This window comes from Trachypithecus francoisi, unplaced genomic scaffold (genome assembly GCF_009764315.1).
Source record: "Trachypithecus francoisi isolate TF-2019V2 unplaced genomic scaffold, Tfra_2.0 Lachesis_group7, whole genome shotgun sequence".
Taxonomy (NCBI): Eukaryota; Metazoa; Chordata; class Mammalia; order Primates; family Cercopithecidae; genus Trachypithecus; species Trachypithecus francoisi.
This window is the reverse complement of record NW_022681472.1, coordinates 53675077-53690751: the sequence shown is the minus strand read 5'-3', so window position 1 is coordinate 53690751 and position 15675 is coordinate 53675077. Positions and strand designations below refer to the sequence as shown.

At 43.1% G+C, this 15675-nt stretch overlaps 1 protein-coding gene across 1 annotated transcript in view; it reads right to left on the bottom strand.

The window, feature by feature from the left end:
- The window catches only part of LAPTM4B (lysosomal protein transmembrane 4 beta), a 73320-nt gene that overhangs the window by 19526 nt on the left and 38119 nt on the right, over positions 1 to 15675 (bottom strand). Inside the window, exons 3-6 of the mRNA XM_033202168.1 lie at positions 15346 to 15419; positions 14557 to 14679; positions 11175 to 11273; positions 4463 to 4558 (exon numbers count right to left, since the gene is read on the bottom strand). Coding sequence (XP_033058059.1) covers positions 4463 to 4558; positions 11175 to 11273; positions 14557 to 14679; positions 15346 to 15419 — 392 coding nt within the window. The remainder of the gene's footprint in view (positions 1 to 4462; positions 4559 to 11174; positions 11274 to 14556; positions 14680 to 15345; positions 15420 to 15675) is intronic.

Below are 15675 nucleotides of genomic sequence, written 5' to 3'. Positions count from 1 at the left end.
GGCACACTCTTAGAAGAGGTGGGAACATCCAGTTGAAAAGTGTAGCTATTCTGATACATTTTATAACTATGCCTAAATAAAACATACCTGTTATTCCATACCTTCGTGTCTTCCAAAGGGGAAAAACTGAAGTTTTCTCCAAAAAGCTAGTAGGATGCATTTTGGTGATTTACTCATGGTTCTTAAATTCTCTAAGCACCCTAATTTCTATAAAATTTCTACAGGAAAAAAACAACCAGAAGTATATTTGTTTTGGGGAAAGCTCTCAAGCTGTGTTTTTCCTCTGCTCTCATACCACAACCACCAAAGTAGAAGGCTCCTGTGACCAAAGGTGTAGGGGTTTCTCCCACCAACAAGCAGCAGACACCAGCTGGATCTATCTAATAAAGGCTCTCCTTACAGCTGCCCTCCTTCCAGCCAAAGCCGGAGTAAATCCATTGCAAAGGGCACCAAAAAACATCTGACCCCACTGCCCAAGGAAATGCCTGCACTGACAAAACAGCAAAAGAGGCAGCAAACGCCTCAGCGCCTGCACACGTTCCAGTCTCCGCTCCAGATGGCCAATACTTCTCTTTATCTATCATTCCCACCTATTCTTCTTCTGAAAACCTGTTCTACCAGTCCTTTCCAACTCAGGGCAAGTGGTTCTTAGACCATGGAAAATTCCTTCTCCCTGCCTCACAAGCTCACTCTATCCTTTCTTCCTTTCATGACCACTTCCATGTAGGATACAAACCTCTCACCCGTCTCTTAGAACCCCTCATTTCTTTCCAGTTATGGAAATCCATTCTCAAAACAAACACATCTCACTGTTCTATCTGCCACTCTACTACTCCCCAAGGCTTCCTCAAACCCCATCCCTTGCCCACACACCAGGCCTGAGGATTTACCCCCACACAAGATTGGCAAATAGATTTCACACATATGCCCTAGTCCACAAATACAAACACCTCCTAGTCTGGGTTGATACCTTTACCGGATGGGTTGAAGCCTTTCCTACAGGGACAGAAAAAGCCACTGCACTCATTTCTTGCCTAACTGACATAATTCCTCAGTTTGGTCTTCCTACCTCCATACAATCTGATAACAGTCCAGCCTTCATTAGTGAGATCACCCAAGCAGTTTCCCAAGCCCTCAGTATTCAATGGAATCTCCATGCCCTTATCAACCTCCATCCTCAGGAAAAGTAGAAAAGGCCAACAGTCTTTTAAAAACACAGCTTACCAAAAACTCACCCTCCAACTCAAAAAAGATTGGACAATTCTTCTACCCTTTGCTCTCCTTCGAATTCGAGCCACCCCTCAATAACCCACAGGTATAGCCCCTTTGAGCTCCTATGTGGCCGCACATTTTTACAAGGGCTCAACCTCATTCCAGACATCAGCCCTCTTGGTAACTATCTTCCAGCCCTTCAACAAGCTAGACATGAAATCCGCCAAGCTGCCAATTTCCTTTTACCCACTCCAAATACCCAGCCATATAAAGACACTCAGGCCGGACGGTCAGTTCTTGTTAAGAACCTAACCCCTCAAACTCTACAACCTCAGTGGACAGGACCCTACCAGGTCGTTAACAGCACCCCAACCACGGTCTGTCTACAGAACCTTCCCCACTGGGTTCATCGCTCCAGGATAAAACTGTGCCCATCCAACGACCAGCCTAACTCCTCTACCTCCTTCTGGAAGTCGCAAGTACTCTCCCCCACTTCCCTTCAACTTACTCACATTCCTGAAAAAGAATAGGCCTTTATGTCTTTCATTTACAACAGGCCTTTACACAGTCACCTCACTATTTAATGTCTACCTAGGTCCCTAATCACCATTCTAGCCTACTTCTAAATGCCCTGTTTTTGTCTACGTTGCCGGTTCACACTTTTCCTCCAGACCATTGTAACTGACATCTCCTGGACTCACCCTCAAGCTGCCACCCTTAACTCTCTCCTAGAGTGGACAGGTGACCTTGTGTGGGAAGGCACTCTCCAATTCTTCCACCACAATGAAATTCTTTTCTACTCACTTTGTGTCTCACTCCCATTCTCCTGCTACCCTCTACCCCTCCCTAATTATCTCCAACATACAGGTGTAAGCCACCGCGCCCGGCCCAGGAGTGATTTTTTTTAAAGGGGTTGAGCAGAACACGTGATTACTGTAACCAATACACAGAATTCTGCAGACTCCCAAAACGAGCCTCCTCAGCATCTGGGTATGCCAGGTTTTGTGCATCTGGTCATGGCTGTCTGTTAAACCACTGCTCATGCGTATTTGATTGAACTCAAGAAATGTGTGGTGAGCATTTAGGAAAACTGTCCGTGTATAACATACTTTAGCTATCCCACAGAGTTCTCGGTAATACAGCAGCCTACACCCATATATTTAATACGAAGTCTGTAATTGTTTTAGTCTCATTATATACACAAGAAAGTAAGGAACAGGCTAGATTATTTCTGTAAGGTCAGAGGGAACAAGTCACCAGAAAAAAAACAAAAATAACAAACAAAAACACAAAACTCTGCTCTAGTATAAATTTGACCTCCTACCATTTATGTGTTCCTTTCACCTGTCCAGTCCAATCCTATCCATTTTGACCCACCCATCCTGTCCCACGCCACACAGTTACATGTCATCCATCCGCATCGTTTTCACTAACTGTGCATGGAGCACTTCCTGGTACTGCGCACTACATCAGGCACTGTGCTGAAAACAATGACAACAGCAACACTGTGAGGAGTTACACCTTCATCTTACCATGAGCCAGGAAATTTCAAGATAATTTACATAAAGTGCATATGCTTTCATAGACTCTTCAGTGAAGACACGTTTTCACAGATCTTTTACGACAGGTTTTTTTTTTTTTTTTTTTGAGATGGAGTCTTGCTCTGTCGCCCAGGCTGGACTGCAGTGGCCGGATCACAGCTCACTGCAAGCTCCGCCTCCCGGGTTCACGCCATTCTCCTGCCTCAGCCTCCTGAGTAGCTGGGACTACAGGCGCCCGCCACCACGCCCGGCTAGTTTTTTGTATTTTTTTTCTTAGTAGAGACAGGGTTTCACCGTGTTAGCCAGGATGGTCTTGATCTCCTGACCTCATGATCCACCCGTCTCGGCCTCCCAAAGTGCTGGGATTACAGGCTTGAGCCACCGCGCCCGGCCTATCAGGTTTGTAATTTTAAAGTATGAACTAGTAGCAGAACAGAGATCATCTATTTTACTTTTTTTTTTTTTTTTTGAGACAGAGTCTCACTCTGTTGCCCAGGCTGGAGTGCAGTGGCGTGATCTTGGCTCACTGCAAGCTCCGCCTCCCGGGTTCACTCCATTCTCCTGCCTCAGCCTCCCCAGCAGCTGGGACTACAGGCGCCCGCTGCCACGCCCGGCTAATTTTTTTTTGTAATTTTAGTAGAGACAGGGTTTCACCACGTTAGCCAGGATAGTCTCGATCTCCTGGCCTTGTGATCCACCCGCCGTGGCCTCCCAAAGTGCTGGGATTACAGGCGTGAGCCACCACGCCCGGCCGAGATCATCTATTTTACTAAGAATACATACATAAGGTAAATTATAAAGACATAGTAACTTTGCAGTTTTTCTTTTACCTACCTGTAAACATCGCATCTCGGTTTAACTTCACATATAAAGTGAGTTAATATAATGTCATACAATGCAGAAGCAATATCTAGAATTATATACCATGGTTTAATAATGCAGATTTAACACAATAGCAAAGACTTGGAATCAACCCAAATGTCCATCAGTGACAGACTGGATTAAGAAAATGTGGCACATATACACCATGGAATACTATGCAGCCATAAAAAAGGATGAGTTCGTGTCCTTTGTAGGGACATGGATGCAGATGGAAACCATCATTCTCAGTAAACTATCGCAAGAACAGAAAACCAAATACCCCATGTTCTCACTCATAGGTGAGAATTGAACAATGAGATCACTTGGACACAGGAAGGGGAGCATCATACACTGGGTCCTATTGTGGGGAGGGGGCAGTGGGGAGGGATAGCATTAGGAGACATACCTAATGCAACTGACAAGTTAATGGGTGCAGCACACCAACATGGCACATGTATACATATGTAACAAACCTGCACGTTGTGCACATGTACCCTAGAACTTAAAGTATAATAAAAAAAAAAATGGAAGAAAAAAATAAAAATAATGCAGATTTAAAATAAATAATTACAGTAAGGTACATATATTATCTATCTGTAACATATTGTAAAATAAACCAGAGTTGAGCCATCTAGATTTTAATATCCTGTAAGAAAAACAAAATACATTTCATTTAACTTCATAGTTAAATGAGTATTTTGATAACTAAGATGAATCTTTTGATAATTAAGCAGCTCATGAGTATGTTTCAATAACAGTAAAAATGTAGCAAACACTAGAAACATTTCAAGATAATCATACAGTAGAGGTGTGGGCGAGATCTCTACTATAAGTGACATCATACCTACCGTAGTGTCATTGCTGGTAACATAAACGAGGACATCAGAGGAGTTCCTGCCATTGATGTACCGGTAGCAGTTCCAAACACAGCTAATCAAGTAACCCTGAAAATGAGGAGTGATTATCAGATTTTTAATTTTCAAACTGCAAGTAATTTCAAATACCACACAGATAAAGCCATATTATAAAACTTTTATTAACATAAACAATAAATACACATATTATAACAGCTCTACTAAACCAAAAGTCCCTGAAAGTACAAATGTTGGGTATAGTCACTTCTCGGCACAATGTGCTACTGAAGCCGTATTCTACTACACCAGTGGGGATGTGGGGGTGGTACTGGGGGAAGGTGGGGGAGGGGAGGGGTTGAGAGTTGAATGAGAAATTTCTAAGAATAGGTATCTGGAAAGAACAAGCACATAATTAACATTTATTGCTCCTAAATTCACAGAACAATCAAACGTATTAACTCATTTACCGCCACATTTTAACTGCTTCTTTGGAAATTTTTATTCTACATGATTATCTATGATTTTATTACACAAGCCAATTTCTTTAAAAAAAAAATTCATAGCATATAAATTCATCTCACAGTCAATAAAATTCACTAAAACATTTCCCCTTTATTAACGAAATATCCAGACGAAGATACTTAAAATTAATGTCCAACATAAATACTGCTTAGAAATGAAACATGAGTTCATGGAAGATGTTTAAGCTATGAACTCTCTGCACTTTCATTCCATCATGTGTAACTGGATTAGAATTAAATGATTTCAAAATCCCTTGACATTAAAATTATTTGATTGCCGGGCGCGGTGGCTCAAGCCTGTAATCCCAGCACTTTGGGAGGCCGAGACGGGCGGATCACGAGGTCAGGAGATCGAGACCATCCTGGCTAACACGGTGAAACCCCGTCTCTACTAAAAATACAAAAAAAACTAGCCGGGCGACGTGGCGGGCGCCTGTAGTCCCAGCTACTCGGGAGGCTGAGGCAGGAGAATGGCATAAACCCGGGAGGCGGAGCTTGCAGTGAGCTGAGAACCGGCCACTGCACTCCAGCCTGGGCGACAGAGCGAGACTCTGCCTCAAAAAAAAAAAAAAAAAAAAAAAAAAAAAAAATTATTTGATTAAAATAAGTTTAAACACATCAAGAAACTAGATTGCTAAAATCCAGGAAATACATCGCTTATGAGAATGTAAAATGGTTGCAGTCACTCTGGAAAAGTCCGGCAGGTCCTCAAAAGGTTAAACAGAGTTACAACATGACCCAGCAATTCCACTCCTAGGCTCCTAGGTATTATATAGTATATATATATTATATACCCAATAAAATGAAAATATACATCCACACAAAAACTTGAATATTCACAGCAGCATTATTCATAATAGCCAAAAAGTAGAAGCAACCCAAATGTCCGTCAGCTGATGAATGGATAGACAAAATGCGGCACCATCCATACAATGTGGTATTAACAACAACAAAAATAACGGGGCCGGGGCCGGGCACGGCAGCTCACGCCTGTAATCCTAACACTTTGGAAGGCCGAGGCAGGTGGATTGCCTGAGTTCAGGAGTTCGAGAACAGCCTTGAGCAAAACTGCGAAGCTCCATCTCTACTAAAATACAAAAAATTAGCTGCATGTGGCAGCATGCACCTATAGTCCCAGTTACTCAGGAGGCTGAGGCAGAAGAATTGCTTGAACCTGGGAGGCGGAGGTTGCAGTGAGCCAAGATCGTGCCACGCACTCCACCCTGGGTGACAGAGCGAGACTCCATCTCCAAAATAAATAAATAAATAAATAAAAATAATAATGGGACTGGGCACGATGGCTCGCACCTGTAATCCCAGCATTTTGGGAGGCCAAGTTGGGTGGATCACTTAAGCCCAAGAGTTTGAGACCAGCCTGGCCAAAATGGTGAAACCCCATCTCCACTAAAAATACAAAAATTAGCCAGACACTGTGATGCATGCCTGTAATCTCGGCTACGTGGGAGGCTAAGGCAGGAGACTCGAGCGAACCTGGGAGGAAGAGGCTGCAGTGAGCTGAGACTGAGCCACTGCACTCCAGCCTGGGTGACAGAGTAAGACTCTGTCTCAAAAAAAAAAAAAAAGAAAAGAAAACACACACAACCAAAAAAACATATTGCATGATGATTGTATGTGTATGGAATGCCCAGAATAGGCAGTCTCATGGGCCTTTGCAAGGCCACATGCATTCACCTACTACACATTCCAAAAGGGGAAAAACCTCGACCTGCTGTCTTTAAAAGCCCAGGTACGGCCGGGCGCGGTGGCTCAAGCCTGTAATCCCAGCACTTTGGGAGGCCGAGACGGGCGGATCATGAGGTCAGGAGATCGAGACCATCCTGGCTAACACGGTGAAACCCCATCTCTACTAAAAAAATACAAAAACTAGCCGGGCGAGGTGGCGGGCGCCTGTAACAGTCCCAGCTACTCGGGAGGCTGAGGCAGGAGAATGGCATAAACCTGGGAGGCAGAGCTTGCAGTGAGCTGAGATCCGGCCACTGCACTCCAGCCTGGGTGACAGAACGAGACTCCGTCTCAAAAAAAAAAAAAAAAAAAAGCCCAGGTACTTCTTTCATTGACCTTATTTCTTATTTGACACTTCTGCAATATTGAATTAGAACTATTTAGTGGTCTGGGCATGGTGGCTCACGCCTGTAATGCCAGCACTTTGGGAGGCCGAGGTCAGGAGATCGAGACCATCCTGGCTCACATGGTGAAACGCCATCTCTATAGAAAATTAGCCGGGCATGGTGGTGGGCACCTACGGTCCCAGCTACTTGGGAGGCTCAAGCAGGAGAATGGAGTTAACCCAGAGGCGGAGCTTGCAAGTGAGCCAAGATTGCATCACTGCACTCCACCTTGGGCGACAGCGAGACTGTCTCAAAAAAAAAAAAAAAAAAGAACTATTTAGTGTATTTCCCAAATTAACTTGCACTGATAGATTCTTCCCATCATCTATCTGCAGAGCTCGGGGGTAAGCACTGCTTCCTTTTCTCTCTTAGGACAAAGCAAAGCTGACAAGTGTCTTGTTTTGGGGCTTCAAAGAATCGTGGTGGTAACACTTATCACAGAGTAGGAGTAAATTTTGGTGATGAGAGGCACTAATCCACTGAACCAGTGTATGAAACCAAAACATGCATACTCCTATTAATCTAAACTAACAATTACCAAGTCTTGGTTACTCGAGGTGACTCATGCCTATAATCCCAGCACTTTGGGAGGAGGAGGCAGATGGATCACTCGAGCCCAGGAGTTCCAGATCAGCCTGGGTGACATAGCGAAACCTCATCTCTAATAAAAATGGAAAAATTCACCAGGTGTGGTGGTGTGTGCCTACAGTACCAGCTACTACTGGCCAGGCGGGAGGATCACCAGAGCCCGGGACACAGAGGTGGCAGTGAGGTAAGATCACACCAGGCCACTTCTCTCCAGCCTGGGCCACAGAACAAGACCCTGTCTTGAAAAAAATAAAAATAAAAATAAAAACTAAGAATTATGGAGTCTCTAGGGGCCAACACATCAGTTTAGTGCCGGGCGGGATATAAAAATGAAGGCACTGGCCAGGGCCCACTGGCTCACACTTATAATCCCAACACTGGGGGAGGCTGAGGCAGAATTACTTGAGGCCAAAAGTTTGAGACCAGCCTGGGCAACATAGTAAGACCCCCTCATCTATAAAAAAAATTATATAATATATATAATAAAAATATATAAAATAAAATTTTATCTCACACACATATACATTTCTCCCATGTTGGAGACATTGATGTGAACAATTAGTATGGCCCCATTTATGAGACAATATTTGTGTTTTGCAATTTATAAAAGCACCATAGGGCAAGGATTTTTCTTATTCACTACCAAACCACAGTACTAGAACAGAATCTGCCACGTGAGAGCTTCTCAATAAATATTTGCTGAATAAATGAATGAAGCACCTTCCATTATCTCAGTCATGCTGCAGAATGTTTTATTAATTACCACTATTTAGTAAATAAAAAAACCAAGGCTCTGACCACAAAGCTAAAGGTAGTATTGACAACATTTAAAAATAAGTAAAAGGTGCAGTGGCTCACACCTGTAATTCCAGCACTTTGGGAGGCCGAGGTGGGAAGATCACAAAGTCAGGAGATTGAGACCATCCTGGCTAAATGATGAAACCCTGTCTCTACTAAAAATACAAAAAATTAGCCAGGCGTGATGGCATATGCCTGTAGTCCCAACTACTAGGGAGGCTGAGGCAGGAGAATCGCTTGAACCAGGGAGGCAGAGCTTGCAGTGAGCCGGGATCATGCCACTGCACTCCAGCCTGGGTGACAGAGCGACGCTCTGTCTCAAAAAAAAATAAATAACTAAAAAATAACTAAAAGAGTATAACTAAATGCTTACGGGGATGGACACCCAATTTTCCATGATGTGATTATTCTGCACTGTACCAAAATATCTCATATACCCCATAAATACATATACTTACTATGTGCCCACAAAAATTTTTAAAAAATTAAGTGCATTCAAAAATATCTTTTAATATCTGTATTAATATATCAACAAGTATTATATTTTATTCTGCTATGGTTTTGCCAATTTAGACTACATGACTAGTAATCATGAACATGGTTGTGCCTTTAAAAATAAATAAATAAAATAAAATAGAAGTCATACTGACAGAAGCCAACCCTAGGTCCTCTGACTCAAAATGTGATGTGGGCATTTCAAATAAGTACAAGTGAAAATGTTTAAAAGATTTAAAAAGTCTTTTTAAAGATAATTGGGAGGTTCTAGCTTCCGAGTTTCTGGTAATGGTAGAGTTACCTTGGTCAGACTAACCTTCCTGCAGGTAAGATTTATAAAATCTAGAAAAATTACTCACACACAAATTTTAAGTCTTGGGAGAGTAACCAAAAACATGCAGAAGTTAAAAGGGAGTCTACCCTTCAAAGACAAACTACAATGAGTGAGATGTGAGTCTGTGGCCTTTCACCAGGGGGCACTGCCAGCTCTGTCTGCAGCCTGGATGGTAGGCAGCCCTAGCCTCATGGGCTTGGGGGTCAAATAGCAGCCAAGAAGCTAGAACAGAGGAGCTGGAGCTGCAAGGCAGTAAGGACCAACATCCGTGTGTAAAATTCACTCACATCCTTAACTACTGAATGACAACAGAAATCATGGCGTTTTATGATGGAAATTTAGACTCAATTGATTTTCTTTCATTATTTTATGTATTTATGTATGTATGTTGGCAGAAGAGCTGAGGCAAGGCTTGTCTGACATAATGTAAAACAGTCTTGGAACATGTTCTGGGTCCAGGGTCTAAAACCCCTTGTGGCCTATGGAACACCAAACTGTGCCAAAGGGTGGAAGGCTGCCCTGTCACACTACAATCTAGGTCCAGGGCATAAAACCCCTTGTGGCTTGGACAGAACCCAGGGCTCAGGGCATAAAACCCCTTGTAGCCTCTGGAATGTGTCCAGACTCACTGGCCCCTTGCTCCTTGCTCTCCAAAGATCATAAATTGATTGTATCTCGAATTAGAAGAACCTGTTCTCCCTTATCTCAAGTAGCAGAGCATATGTTAAACCATCACAGCTATGCCTGATGCAACACTACCTTTCTATTCTCATGTCCTGACCTGTCTATCCCCATATCCGCACGTCCTCACTACCTGCTTCTTTGATTACCAATAGTGTGGGCTCCCAGAGCTCGGGGCCTCCGCAGCCTCCAAACTGGCATTGGACCCCTGGACCCACCCTATGTACTCTTAACTTAACTTGTCTCATTCCTTTGACTCCGCCAGACTTTGCAGCCCTGGTGTTGGGTCTGACCACCCCAACATTTCATTTTTTTTTTTTTTTTTTTGAGATGGAGTCTCGCTCTGTCGCCCAGGTTGGAGTACAGTGGCACGATCTCAGCTCACTGCAAGCTCCGCCTCCTGGGTTCGCACCATTCTCCTGCAGATCACGAAGTCAGGAGATCGAGACCATCCTGACTAACACGGTGAAACCCCATCTCTACTAAAAATACAAAAAAATTAGCCGGGCTTGGTGGTGGGCGCCTGTGGTCCCAGCTACTGGGGAGGCTGAGGAAGGAGAATGCCATGAACCCGGGAGGCGAAGCTTGCAGTGAGCCAAGGTTGCACCACTGTACTCCAGCCTGGGCAACAGAGTGAGACTCTGTCTCAAAAAATAAAAAATACAAAACAAAAAAATAAAGAAATTTATCTTGAGATAAATGCATAAATATAAGGGTGTACTTAACAGGGTTGCAGTGAATATATTTAAGTAAAATGTCTCAATGTTCAACAACAGGTAATTTATTAAACAATGATATTCATGTAATGGATTGAGACAGAACAATATTCAGAAAATACTACACTTTTAGCAAAAAAATACAACAGAATATTCATTACACAGACCTTGTAACAGACCTTGCAGTATTATATACTATGTAATGTATAACATTATGTTAACTTATCTCTGTCCAAATATATTTTGGACTCCTTGATCAAACTGTGGAATTTTGGTTAGTGTTTACCTCTAATACAGACAGCATAGGAATTGTAATCTTAGGAAATCAAAAAGCAATTTGGATGTCCAAAGAAAGACAATAAACTGACCAAAGTTTGTTTACTTCTTTGGCATTCAGGAATACACTTAATATTTTTAGACTGTAAGTAAAATCTTCATGCTTACCTTAAAAGTCAAGATAATGCTAATAAATAGAAGAATAATAAGGACCAAACAGGTAGGATTCACTGACATGACATCATCTCTGTAGGGAAAATTAGGAGGCTGCAAAAGAAAAGGGCCTCATTAGTAAATCTCATTAATCATTCCAGACAGTATTCCTTGGGCACCAATTCAGACATGCTTATCAGAAAGCAACTGATTAAAGCAGACAGCTATTATTTAGGACGAATGCAAAATTTCTAGCCTGACTCTGCCCTCCTACCATATAAAAGAAGTCAGTGATCTGTATCCAGGGACATTTTGTATATCCAGGGATCTCTGAAATTTGGATTCTCTGCAAGTTCTGAACCATTCCTTTTTTTTTTTTAAACGGAGTTTCTCTCTGTTGCCCAGCTCAGCTACTTGGGAGGCTGGGGTGAGCAAATCACTTGAGTCCTGGTGCGGGAGGTTGCAGTGAGCCGAGATCATGCCATTGCACTCCAGCCACCTGGGCGACAGAGCCAGACCATGTCTCAAAAAAAAAAGTTCTGAACCATTCTAAAGGTATATGCAGGGCAAGAGACAGAAACCTACTAAAATGATGGCTTCTTTGCAAAGAGCATTTGTGTTGATGGTACTTCTCCCAAGACAGCATATTCTCTTATACTAGCAAGTACTTCCAGGGCAGGGCAAAATAAGCACTACCATCCACAATGCTTAACAACCAGGTCAAAGGGAACCTTCTCAGGAGGATCAAAGTCGGCTACTATGGTTAGAGGGAGTTGCTGGACTTTCCCCACAAAACACTCACACAGCAAGGATCAACGCCTACATCCCTGGCCTAGGCAAGTGAATGGGAAGGAGGCCTACTGTGCTATCTCATCTTTTATCTCTTCTTCACTGTTCAACACTATGTGTTTAAGGCCGGGCACGGTGGCTCAAGCCTGTAATCCCAGCACTTTGGGAGGCTGAGATGGGCGGATCATGAGGTCAGGAGATCGAGACCATCCTGGCTAACACGGTGAAACCCCATCTCTACTAAAAATATAAAATAAAAAAAAAAAAAAAACTAGCCGGGCGAGGTGGCGGGCGCCTGTAGTCCCAGCTACTCGGGAGGCTGAGGCAGGAGAATGGTGTAAACCCGGGAGGCGGAGCTTGCAGTGAGCTGAGATCCGGCCACTGCACTCCAGTCCGGGCGACAGAGCGAGACTCCGCCTCAAAAAAAAAAAAAACAAAAAACCACTATGTGTTTGGATTCCTCATGAACAATATTCTGAAACAAAGTTGTTTCCAATGTTGAGGAAGAACAAGGAGAAGGCCCGTAACTCATGTGCTTGGCTCCTGCTCACCAGGGTGAACACCACCTAATGGTTTTCAGTCTCCTTTCACTTGGGACAAAATATCTAAGAAATAAAATCGTCATTCTTTGTGATCAGATCATGCAACTTTATTCTTTTATTAATAAAATAACTTGGCTAAGCACAGTGGTTCAAGCCTATAATTTCAGAACTTTGGGAGGCTGAGGCAGGCAGATTGTTTGAGTATAGCTGTTTGAGACCAGCCTGGACAACATAGTCAAACCCCATCTCTACTAAAAATACAAATTTAGCCGGGCATGGTGGTGCATGTCTGTAGTCCAAACTACTTGGGAGTCTAAGGTGGGAGCATGACTTGAGCCCAGAACATTGAGGTTGCAGGCCGGGCATGGTGGCTCCTGCCTGTAATCTCAGCACTTTGGGAGGTCAAGGCGGGCAGATCACCTGAGGTCAGGAGTTCGAGACCAGCCTGGTCAACGTGGCAAAACCCCACCTCTACTAAAAAAAAATACAAAAATTAACCAGGCATGGTAGTGGGCGCCTGTATTCCCAGCACTCTGGGAGGCCGATGAGGGTGGATCCCTTGAGGCTAAAAGTCTCAAACTAGCCTGGAAAAGATGGTGAAACCCCATCTCTACTAAAAATACAAAAAATTAGCCAGGCATGGTAGTAGGTGCCTGTAATCCCAGCTACTCGGGAGAATGAGGCAAGAGAATGGCTTGAACCCAGGGAGGCGGAGGTTGCAGAGAGCCGAGATCGCACCACTGCACTCCAGCCTGGGTGACAGAGTGAGACTCTGTCTCAAAACAAAAAAACAAAAAAACAAAGAATGGTGAAGTTGGCCCGGTACAGTGAGTTGGACCTATAATGCCAGCACTTTGGGAGGCCAATGCTAGAGGATCACTTGAGTCCAGGAGTTTGAGACAAGTCTGGGCAACATGGTGAAACCCCCATCTCTACAAAACATACAAAAAGAAAAATTAGGTGGGCATAGTGGTGCATGCCTGTAGTGCCAGCTACTCAAGAGGTTGAGATGGGAGGATCACATGAGACTGGGAGGTCAACGCTGCAGTGAGCCATAATCATGCCACTGCACTCCAGCCTGGGTGACAGAGACCCTGTCTCAAAAATAAAGTTATTCCAACCTCATAACCATTATAAGCTTCTTAATACCCTGCCACAAATATTCACTCATATGATCAAAAGGACATTTAACCATAAACTAGTCCCAAAATGATGCTTGAGAAAGGGATTCTATGGTCAAACAAATTTGGGAGCTACTATAGAGAAGAGTTCCACTCTCTTTTGATTTTTCTTTTTTTTAGACGAGGCCTCACTCTATTGCCCAGGCTGGAGTGCAGGGGCGTGATCTTGGCTCACTGCAGCATCCACCTCCCACGTTCAAGCAATTCTCCTGCCTCAGCCTCCTGAGTAGCTAGGGTCACAGGCGTGTGCCACCTTTCCCAGCTAATTATTTTGTTTGTTTGTTTTTGAGCAGAGTTTCACTTTCAATACACTAGCAGAGGCAAAAAGCTATCCTTTGTTGATTACTGAGAAAACTACATTTTACCAAATAAAACTATTAGTAACTGGACTACAATTTAAGTAGGCACATCAACCACCACCATCACTGCCACCAATCATAACCCCGGCCCTCAAAACTTTCTTATCAGGTCAGACACAGTGGCTCACACCTGTAATCCCAGCACTTTGGGAGGCCGAGATGGGTGGATCACCTGAGGTCAGGAGTTCGAGACCAGCCTGACCCACACAGCGAAACCCCATCTCTACCAAAAATACAGAATTAGCCAGGTATGTTGGTGCATGCCTATAATCCCAGCTACCTGGGAGGCTGAGACCCTGGAGGCAGAGGTTGCAGTGAGCCAAGATCACATCATTGCACTCCAGCCTGGGCAACAAGAGCAAGACTCCATCTCAAAAAAAAAAAAAAAAAATTCTTATTGGTAATTCAGCTGCAAGCTAAAAATCCTGAAATTAATGTCTGTGTATCTCTATAACTACATCCCTTACTTAACCAGCTTCCCTAATGAAAAGAATTAATGAAAAGGAGCAGTAAGAGGTCCACATACCAGTTGCCGTATGTATTCCTGAATGGAGTTTGGATAAACAAGCACAGTGATTGCAACCAAGGTGTTCAGGGCAAAATCAAAGATCTGGTAACAGAAGAATGGGATGATCCAGGCTGCGCGTTGCTAAACAGAACAGAAAATAGAAAGTTAATGTGTTCAATATTATAAAACAGTATTTGTTAAATTCAAATAAATATTTTATTAATCTGAAAGGAAATGGAAAAATTGAATTCATTAACCCATGTCATTGTGGAAACCGGTATGCCAAATATAAGCAGTCAACAAAGAAGCTTCAGTGAACATTTCCAGGGCTGGCTATGTGCAGTGGCTCACACCTGTAATCCCAGCATTTTGGGAGGCTGAGGTGGGTGGATCACTTGAGGTCAGGAGTTTGAGACTAGCCTGCCCAACATGGTGAAATCACGTCTCTACTAAAAAATACCAAAATCAGCAAAGTGTGGTGGCGCACACCAGCTACTCTGGAGGCTGAGGTGGAAGAATCACTTGAACTTGGGAGGCGGAGATTGCAGTGAGCTAAGATCATACCACTCTATTACAACCTGTGTGACAGAGCAAGATCCTGTCTTCCCAAAAAAAAAAAAAAAAAAAAAAAAATTTCCAGGACTATAATATTGGTTTTCCTAGTACCACATAATACAAACGAGAGATTTAAACAGAGATACTTAACCGAAAACTGGAAAGCCACTTCTCATTTACTATAGACAGCAGCACAGATTACACATGTAAGAGACCAAGGAAAAGGCCAGCATCTTACTGCAAGCTGCTTACCTTGTACGCTCCGTAAGTAGCCATAGCACATATCAGAATCATGAGAAGAGAAATCGCAATGGCAATGCACATGTCTGCCAAAAGATTAAAAAGAAATTTTTTAAAAAAGACAATCAATCAGTAGTGGATCCACTGTATGAACACGTTCAGTCTCTCCTCAAAGGCATTTTGTAAATAAACTAGCATAAAGTTACTAAAAACTTTATACTAAGAGATTATTCTAAACAGAAAAAGGGATATTGGTTTACAGATTTTTTTAATGTTTGTTCTTCTGGTCCACTGGATTATATAAATCATGAATTAGGTATTATCTTATAGATATATAGGTGT